This window comes from Pithys albifrons, chromosome 6 (assembly GCF_047495875.1).
Source record: "Pithys albifrons albifrons isolate INPA30051 chromosome 6, PitAlb_v1, whole genome shotgun sequence".
NCBI lineage: Eukaryota > Metazoa > Chordata > Aves > Passeriformes > Thamnophilidae > Pithys > Pithys albifrons.
In genome coordinates this window covers 3,709,584-3,719,596 of record NC_092463.1, presented here as the reverse complement: position 1 = coordinate 3,719,596, position 10,013 = coordinate 3,709,584, and the positions used below count along the sequence as shown (strand labels likewise).

The following is a 10,013-nucleotide window of genomic DNA, read 5'->3' as shown; positions in this document are numbered from 1 at the left end:
TGCTCCAACTCCAGTCCCTTTACCAGATCATGGCACTCAGTGCCATGGCCAAGCTCACCTTAAAAACCTCCAGGGATGGGGAATCCACCCCCTCTCTGGGCAGCCCATTCCAATGCCTGAGCACTCTCTCTGCAAAGAATTTGTTTCTGCTCTCCAACTTCAATTTGCCCTGGCAGAGTTTGAGCCCGTGCCCCCTTGTCCTATTGCTGAGTGCCTGGGAGAAGAGACCAACCCCCACCTGGCCAGAACTTCCCTTCAGGTAGTTTTGAGAGGATACAAACGCTCCCTGCGATCAGAGGAAACAATGTGGTTGTCGTAGCTACAATTACATCATCTGGTGTACTTTGGGCAGAGGAGTTCCCGGCCCAGTTTTGGGGGAGGAGATAAAGCACATCCAGGCAAAGGGAAGGGAACAAACTGCAGGTCCTGCTGGAGCTGCACCCCAGGCCAGCCTGGAGGGCACTGGAGTTCCCTGCCTGAACCCAGATCCACTGAGTCTCAGTGGGATTCCACCAACAGTTCAGCAGCAGATCTGCCTATCCATATAATGTAAGCAATGCTTTCAGGAGCATTATCCAGGCATGGTTTTCCCGTATGTGGAATTTGGCAGGAAGCCACTGGACCGAATGCTTCACATGGCAAAAATCTGCAGACTTTTTTCATCTTTTTTAACTATACTTATTAAAAAAGCAACCCCCTCCACTAACAAAGCAGGAAAGTTACTCATCATCATCTCAGGCTCAACCATGCAGGATGAGATAGTTTAATATGCAGATTTTTAGGCAAATATCTTCTTCCCAGCCTGGGCTTTATCACTGAACCAGCAGCAGCAGCTCCTGTAGCGAAAACTGGGTATTTCATACAAGGAAATAGTAACACAGAAACAGAGTTTCCAAGTCCAAGCTCCATCTATCATAAGTAACTACTTCATTATCCCTTGCAGACAATGATCAAATCCCAGTTTATGAGCAGTTTGCTTTTTACTGCTATTACACAAAATGAAAAGCTGTTCCAGATCCCTGTAGCTCTGACAACGAGGAGCCTTCCTCCTCTTCTCCAACCAAAACCTTTCCAGGACCAGTTTGTACATGTTTGTTCCTGCACTGAGTGTTGTCCTTAACTTGAATTGTTTTTCTTCTCCCTGGTATTTAGTCCCCTGATGTATTTATAGAAAGATCATATCCCCTTTCAAACTTCATTTTGCTCGGAATAGTAATGTTAGAAATAGACTGGTGAATTTACTGTCCTGTGTGAGGACAGACAGACAAACACACACAAAGGGGTTAGAGCACTCATTTTAAAAGAAATGCAGAAAATACAGATGAGTCAATCTTGAGTTAACAGTGCATTATTTCAAACATGTCAGCAACACATGTCAACTACAATAGAAAATACAGATCAAGTTCAAAACTGATTTTTTAGGGGTTTTCCGATCTATCTATCCATCTATAGAAATACCAGAAAGTCTACCTGGAATTCCATAAAACTCTAGTCTGGGAGCAGTACCAAAAGCCCACAATGAATATAATTTCTAAAAAAGGGAGCTGGGAAGACTCAAAGTACATTTGGAAAAAAGAGCCTTACACAGAGACTAGTTTGGGTGGTAAATAATCTGCAGAAAAAGAGAAAAAATAATCGAATTACTATTTAAAAAAAAACTAGAAGGGAAAAAAGATTGAACATACTGTTCAGAGACAATTTCTTTCACAAAAATATTTTCTAGTTTTGCTGCTCTGGTACATCAATCCTGAGCACTCTAACTTTTGACTTATAATGATACTCCTTCAGATACAGCTTCACTGAGGGAGGGATGGGAAGTGCATCGATACCATCGTAAGTTGTACAGTTGCAAATAACTGTTCTACATATATGCTGGAGGGAGAAAGGAAAAGTCCTGTTCAGGGGAGTGGACAGAAGTGGTTCAAAGAACATACAGGAACTCGGGTCTTTGTAGTGTTCTAGGAGTCCAGTGATGTCGGGGGAATGGAAGACACAAGGGTCGTGGGCATCAAAGCTGAAGTTGTGGTTCCACTGCTCTATCCGCGCGTGGAGGGAACGGCTGTAGCGCCTGAAGCTCACGGAAAACAAATAGTCCTCCTGGGCAGAATCCCGTAATAAGAATGTTCCCTCTGGCTTTCCCTCCAGCAGCGCCTCTGCTGCATATTTATCCATGACTCCCCAGTAGCAGGGATTGTTGTTGATCTGGAGGAGGTCTGGGACCAGGCAGTGGACATAATCGATCTGCGTGTGGTATTTCGGGGGTGTTTCCATCCGTAGCAGCTCATCATCCGTTTCCCACTTGGGCTTGTTTCTTTTTCTGGAACTTGTGCACAGAGTTACAACTTCGTCGTCGGAGTCCATATCACTCTCCTCCCTACTGCTCCTTGTGCCCTTCCCTGTAGCCAGCTCAGACCTGGGATCCCCCCGAGAGGAGCCGCTGTCGGTGAAGTCACAGGATGGGGAGGGAGAGTCCATTCCCCCATTGGCAACCTCCTCGTCTCGCAGCTGATCCTCCCTTTCCTCGTGCTGGGACAAGTCAGCAATTATCCAGTCTTCTGTTTTCGGGCTTATAGGGGCCGTGTGCCTTTTGATCAAGTGCCACCGGAAAGCCAGCTCGGAGCGCGGGGGGAACGGACACTTATCCAGCATCAGCTCGCTGATATGGATCTTCCTCTTGGAGGGCAGTCCCGAGTGCCGGCTGCTGCAGTTCTTTATGGGAAAGCACTGGCCCACAGCATCCTGCAGCTTCTGTTTGAGAGAGCGACCCAGAAACCTGTGGCCGCAGGAGCGGTCGAGATCCAGCTCGATGGACGAGCAGCTGTATTTCCTCTCTTGGCTCTTTAAATTGGCCCCTGCTCTTCCCACAGCACTTGGTGTTTCGGCATCAGGACAATGCTCGCTCTTTTTGGACCAGGAAAGCTTCTTCCCACTCCAGACATACCCATCCTTTCTGTCAGCACTTCTGCTCCGGCTGCTTTTGGGTCTCACATCTGCGTTTTTAGCACTGCTGTCCTTATTTTCTGCCATTGTGACAGCTTTGCTTCACAAGTTGCCAGGAAGAGCAGTGTGCTTCTCGTAGGGTTTCTCTACATAAGGAAGCTTCCTCGAGGCACTTTCTGGAAATATCTGGGGGAAAGAGAAAACACGGCTCAGTTATGCACATGCAGCTGGATACAGGACAACAGCCACAATTAATTGCTGATCATGTAAAGATGATGTGATCAGAGTGAATTCACCAGCACACCCCCAAAAACACCACCCTGATCCTGGACAAAGCTCTGTTAACCCTCCCTTGGGAAAATCATCTTCCAGAATAAGCCATCTTATGTGTTTTTAGGGAATCCATTCTGAGCACGCAGCAGAGCAGAGTGGTTTAGGTGCTGGCAATCCCATTGTGCCAGGGCCCATCCCAAAAGGAAACCCTTCCCGTGGCAGGTGATAATTCTGCAGCTGTTTATGGAGCAAACTCTGCATCTCTTCCAAATAACCTTTCAAGAAGGAACAAACCAGAACAGAAACAACTAGGTCAGAGTACAAAGAGCTACTGTACCTAGATGATATGCCTGTTTGCTACTAATCCACAGGGTGGGATGCCAGAGATCTTTTTCTTAACTGACACTTTTGGGTCACTTTCTGGATGAGAAAAAAAAAAACAACTAAATTTTATCAGTCACAGATTCCGTCAGTTTTTGAAAGCTGTTTTCCTCTGCCTTTTCAAATGGAGCTAGGAAATACTGAGCTCCCAAGGGATTGAAATATCTGGGGCTTTACATACTGAAAAGGATTAAAACAATCCAGTCCCTTACTAAAAGCAATTTTAAAAGGCCGTGAAAGATGGAACTGCTTATTACTCATTAGAGAAGGAAGTTTACATTATTAAAATCAGCATTGCTCTGAGACCTACGCTTGCTGATTTCATTTTCTTTTGTTTCCAAAGGTGTATTGAATTCTCAAATAGATAAGAGGTTTCCTTTTCAATGCTGCACTTTGAAAAAAAGATTAAAAATTCCTCTTTTGATTACTCAGATGAAACAGAGAAGGATTTTTTTCAAGGTACATACATAGCAATATGATATGGATTCTATACCCTCCCTGAGGCATGGCAGGATGTGGAAATATTTCCCATCATGTCATATCCATGACATATCATGAATATCCACGGTCAGGATATTCTAGGATTCTGTGATGCTTTTCCACCAAAACCATTCACAAGCTTCTCTGTTCCACCCAGGGTTTTTTGGCTGTGGGTTTTCTGTCGTGTTGTTTGGAGGGTTTGGATTTTCGCCTTTTTTTTTCCACAACTAATTGACATGGTAAATACTAAGCAGGAAAAGAAAAGGGCATCCACTTCCTCTCTCCATTCAATCCATTCTCATCATCAGGATTAGCCAGCATGACACAACCTCTCTGTGGTCCCCTGGGGCTGCTCAGGCTGAGTTGGAGCCTCTGCTCTCAGTAAGAGAACCAGACAGCCGTGCCAAAAGGCTCACAGGCAATCCGGGGGCCAAATGCAGCCCAGATGGAACTTTCACCCAGCAGTTCCTGACGTTGCATTCCTTATTTAAAACCCACAGACCCGAGAGCTGAGTGGGGGAAAGGAAAAGGGAGGAGATGCAGAAATGTAGGATGAGGGTAAGATGAATTAAATATTGCAAATGTGCTGGGGAAAAAATTACATTAGAGCAATGTAGGTGAATAGTTCCTTGCTGGTACAAAGAGAAATCACAGAACTGGGCTCATATTCCAGCAATTACAAACCAAAAATTAAAGATTTATTTTTTCTCTAAGGATTTTGTGAATTGCTTCTCAGTGAAAGCATTGCAAGCCACAATGAAGGCAGAAGAAAGGCAACGTTTGTATATGAGACTCAAAGCATCTTTATTTAGACCAGAATTCATTGATTGCTTTTGGAACATTGATATTTTTCACTCAGAAACAACTAGAGTGCAGCACTGAATTTTCTTCACAGTTAAAATAGAGGGGGAGAGGCAATCTCATTTACCCTGCTGATAATCTGAAATAACTGAAGACAAAAAGTTATTTCAGATTCATCCTGTAGTAAAATACATTAACTCTCTCTGTATGGGATTTTTAATTGGACAGAGAGACATCACCGAGGTTGCAAAGTCAAGTACTTAAAAATTAGGATATGACAGTTTGTAATTGCTTTTGAAACCTTCAATTATCTCACTCTGCTCATCCAACCCATACAAGGAATAAGAATATGCAGAATATGGGCTTTTAATTAAAAACTGCAAAACATACAAAGCCCAGAAGTGCTGGCAAGGCCCATTATTTCCTGACTTCAGCCTTCCAGCTGAAAGAGGCTCAGTGTTTCATGGAATTTCTGGGTTGATGCTGTGTGTGACTGTAAAGCCACCTTCTCCTTTGTACCTTTTTTCTGTCACAAATCATCAGTGGCACCTGAACCCTGAAAGTGAAGCTGGAGGAGCAGCACGTGATGCTGTAAAGCCACACACCATTAGCCAGAGCTGCTTCCCTGGGGTTTGAGGGCTGCTGGAACCCAGGAGTCAGCTCTGCCTTGGCAAAGCAGGAACTGCTTATCAGAGCACCAGAGCTGTGAAAAGAGCAGGGAGTAAATGAAGAAAAAGGGGATGTCATCCTAATAAAGCCAGGTTTGAACTGTGTGAAGGAACAGGGGTCAGCTTGTGACTCAGGAGACCAAACCTCCCAAATGTGTTACAAATGTCTGTGTGCTTGCAAAAGAGCTGCCTCCCAAAACATCAGCCACAGGACAGATATTTAGGTGACCCCATCCCAGTGTTTGGCATTAGAACAAGGGGTCACACCTTCATACCCCTTCCATGATTCATGGCCCCACAGTAAAATGGGGACCCAAAATAACTAAGAGTGTCTGAAAGGAAAAGGCACAAAGGGCAGGGAGGCATTCAGTGCTCTATTACCACTTGGGGCCATCCATCTAAAGCAGCTCTTCCTTTCACTGCAACGTCCAAGGGAAATGCCACGCACATCCATTAACGGCGAGAGCGCCGCTGGAAGAGCCGGGGAGGAGGGCAGGGATAAAAGAGAGGCAAGGAGGAGTGTACTTTTCCCTACAGGGCAAGGTTAAATGGAGGAGTCGAGCGCTGTGCAGCTCACACACCGCAGTGCTCAGCCCCTCTGGGCAGGTATTATCAGTGTCCTGCCTCCCAAAGCCGCCTCCTGCACCGGGACACCTCAGGCATCTCCAAAGCCGGCAGATTTGACAAAACCCTTGTGCTGGAAACTCTTCCCCCTGAGGAAACAGCCAAGATAAAGCAACATGCAGGGATAAGCAGAGTTCACTTCAGGCCACAGGACCTGGCTTGATGTCCAAGGTTACCCAGCACTGTCACAGCCACAGTCCCTGGGGACAGGCAGAGAGCTTGGGTGGGTTTTGTTGGTGCTTTTGTGATGTGCCCACCTCCCTCCTTCAGAGGTTCCTCTCTCTTGTGTGCAGACAAAACGCCTTTTTTTTTTTCAAGAGCTGGTGCCTCAACACCAAGCCTTCAAGCCCAGACTAAAAGCAATATCCAGTCTCTGTTTGGAGGAATAACAATATTACCTCCTAGCCAGGGGTAGGCTGCAATCCACAACTGTGATAAGGCAGAGACAGCCTCACCACATGTCTAATTAAATCAGTGGCAAATACTCAGTAACTCCAACAGAAAAATCAAAACCGTAAGCATAGACAGACCCCTTTTTAATTTATTCAATAAATACTTAAATGCTGAACTGCTTTAACTAGATACTTATGTCCTGAGCTGCTGGATCCTTCCCTGTGGCCCAAAAACTCAAGTCCTCTTCATCAAGCTGCTTCCCTTTTGGTATAATGGAGGAGCAGATGGTGGAGGGTCTCCAGCCCACCCTCCCACTGGGAGTGGGATCCCTGCCAGTGTGGGCTCAGGGGAGCCATGGCATGACTGAAAACCAAGGGCGGAGGTCCCACCACCTCTCCAGTGCTCCCACACTGCACAAGCTTTCTCATGAAGGAAGTACTTAGAAAGTTTTCTGTCCAGGGACACAAAGCCTCGCTGAGTTACGCCTCTAACTAAACAAAGACTGACTCAGAAAGAACAATAAATCAATTCTGGTATTGTTACAGAAGTTGATATTCTAGAGCTGATAAAATCCTGAGAAAGAAGAGCAAGCTGCAATAAATTGGAGGGATTTTTCTTTCGACTTCCATAAAAGTTATTTTAAAACAAAATCTCATTGGTAACAAGCTGTTTTCATTAATTTTACCCAATTAGATTTTGGCCATCAGACCACATTTTAAAACCTGACCTTCCCAACCTGTTGTGGATAACAACAAATCTCAATTCCTCTGTCTTAACTTATTTTTCTTCAGCTGGACTTTATTTGGCTTTATGATACCGTCCAAAAATACCTGACTACAGAGGGTAATTTTTCAGCAAATTAAAGCAATAATCACCCACACACAAAAGAAAGTGACTTTCTAAAGGTGCCAATGGTAACCTACAGTAGTTCTTCCTTGGAAATACCCTTGATTTATCCCTAGAGCTGCAGGAGGAGCAGGACATGTGGCCCTGCCCAGCTCACCCCAGCACTGGGGCTGTTTTATTCACACCCAGGAGGTGGAACTGACCTGGAAGCAGGTGACAAATGCGAAGGTTGATCCAATCTCCCACTCTGGAGCGGAAGGCGAGATGCTCGCAGCGCTTGGGAAACCGCAGCAGCCTCTGGAGCACTAAATCCATCAAAGCTTTATGGTCCATGACCAACACTCGGTGCTCCACCCAGAAACCCGGCAGGAGAGCAGCGATTCCCGGCTCCCGCCCTGCCGCTCGCTCGCAGCCACTCACACCTATTAATCAAGTCAGCAGCACGCTGAGTTCCCAACCGGATTTAAAGTATAACTTTGCCGTGTCACCTGGGACGTGACAAAGCCACAGGGCCCGCAGTCCCTTGGCCAAGTGACCACCTGATCCTGTCACACCCTGGAAAACCTCCCTTCAGTTTTCCCATGCCATTCCAAGAGTTATCCCAGCAGGCAGCACCTCTAGACAAGGAATTTAGTTGTTACTGAAAACCGAATGTAAAATACTTCAGGTGCAGTTTGTATCAGAGCCTCTGAAAAATTAAAACAATTAAGAAAAATAAACACATTTGCCATGTATTTGCCTCCAGCCCAGGCAGTGGCTTGCAGCAAGAATAGCTTGGTCTTCCCACTCATCTGATAAGTGGTTCAGCTCAGAATCATTTCTCTAGAACACATTATCCTCGCCAGAAATCACGATTTGCTGAAATATGTAGGTTACACCCGTGGAAAACATGTCTCTACACAGCTTCCATGAGGTTTAATAATGAAATCTGGCCATTTATATATAATTTTTTTTCTTACAGAAGCGTGCCTGCTTTGTAATCCTGTCACTTACTCATTCATGAAAGTACCAACAATGTGAGTGTTAGAGAGAACCACATTTCCAATACAAATAAATCACTCTGCTGGCCCCAACCACCAATAACTTCGCTGCAGAGCAAAATTGAAGATAAAAGGGTTTTGCCTGGAAGCGATTTTTTTCTTAGAAGCAGGAATAAACCGGGCAAGATCATTAAGGCTACATAAAGAGAAAACATAACTGCTGTTTTCCTCCTTATTTCAGCTGTGTTGAGTTCTAGCAATATTTTTAATCCCTCAAGAAACCCACCGCGATGCTTTCTTCCTATTTTTCAGCCAAAAAAACCCCCAAACCAACAAGCTTAGAGATTTTCGCAGTGCAATCACTACCTGCCTGACTACAATCGCTGTCAACTCCACCTCGCACACGCATCAGGACGGCTGTAATTCCAGAGGAATTCCATAATGACCATAACGATCTCCACAGGGTTTGATCCCACAGCAGGGCGAGCGCAGCCCCCGCAGTTTTGGGGGTGCTGCCTAAGCGGGGGGGGGCGAAGGGCACTGCCCCACATTTGGGGTTTTTCCTGCTGTTCCTGAGCCTCTGGAGGGGCTGCCATTAAATACACACACAGATGGATATACAGGGAATATATGTGTGCTACATGTGTCGGGATACACACATCGGGCGTGGAGGTTTCCAGAGGAAAAGCAAACGCCTGCTGAGCACCGAGTGCGCCGGGGACAGGGATCAGAGCCTGGATCGAGCCCCCCGGGGACAGGGATCAGAGCCTGGACCAAGATCCGCTGGAAACAGGGATCAGAGCTTGGACAGAACCCCTCGGGGACAGGAATCAGAGCCTGGACCGAGCCCCCTGGGGACAGGGATCAGAGCTTGGACCGAGCCCCCCGGGGACAGGGATGAGAGCCTGGACCGAGATCCGCTGGAAACAGGGATGAGAGCTTGGACAGAACCCCTCGAGGACAGGGATGAGAGCCTGGACCGAGATCCGCTGGAGACAGGGATCAGAGCTTGGACAGAACCCCTCGGGGACAGGGATGAGAGCCTGGACTGAGCCCCCCAGGAACGGGGATGAGAGCCTGGACTGAGCCCCCCAGGAACGGGGATCAGAGCCTGGACTGAGCATCCCAGGAACGGGGATCAGAGCCTGGACTGAGCCTCTCGGGGACAGGGATGAGACTCCGACTCGAGTTCCCCCGGTGACAGACGATTCCGGACCAAGCCCCCCAGTGACAGGAGCTCCCGAGCGCTCCGGTGACAGGGATGAGAGCCTGGACCGACACCCCCCATGACAGGGATCATATCCTGGACCGAGTCCCCCCGGTGACAGGAGCTCCCGAGTCCTCCGGTGAGAGGGATGAGACCCCGGACAGACCCCCCGGTGCCAGGACACCCCGGACCGACCCCCCGTGCCGTGACTGAGCGCGGCTCGGCCGCCGAGCCCTCCGTGCCGGTGCCCACACCCGCTCGGCCGCCCCTCGGCCCCACCGCTCCCCGGTGCCCACCTCACGCTGCCGTCCCCGGGGGCCGCCTCTGTGGCCCGGGCGTGTCCCCAGCCGGGTGGCGGCTGCACCGCGGCCCCTCAGCCCGCGGCCGCCATCGCTGCCGGGGCCGCCCCAGCCCCGCCCC

General features: G+C 47.8%; 1 protein-coding gene across 2 annotated transcripts; it reads right to left on the bottom strand.

Annotated features, from left to right (window-relative positions):
- Nucleotides 1–1,283: 1,283 nt before the first annotated feature.
- On the bottom strand, nt 1,284–10,003 carry SOCS4 (suppressor of cytokine signaling 4). Of its 2 annotated transcripts, XM_071559343.1 has the most exons (3): nt 9,890–10,003; nt 7,610–7,828; nt 1,284–3,126 (listed from the first exon to the last, which is right to left on the bottom strand). In XM_071559343.1, the coding sequence occupies exon 3, from the start codon at nt 3,025–3,027 to the stop codon at nt 1,720–1,722; it is 1,308 nt and encodes a 435-aa protein (XP_071415444.1). In that variant the 5' UTR covers nt 3,028–3,126; nt 7,610–7,828; nt 9,890–10,003; the 3' UTR covers nt 1,284–1,719. The 2 variants fall into 2 exon arrangements, with proteins under 2 accessions (XP_071415444.1, XP_071415443.1); XM_071559342.1 differs by lacking the exon at nt 7,610–7,828.
- Nucleotides 10,004–10,013: the final 10 nt, after the last annotated feature.

Excerpts from the sequence above, each read along its gene's own strand:
- SOCS4 (XM_071559343.1), bottom strand. The coding sequence starts at position 3,027 with ATGGCAGAAAATAAGGACAGCAGTGCTAAAAACGCAGATGTGAGACCC.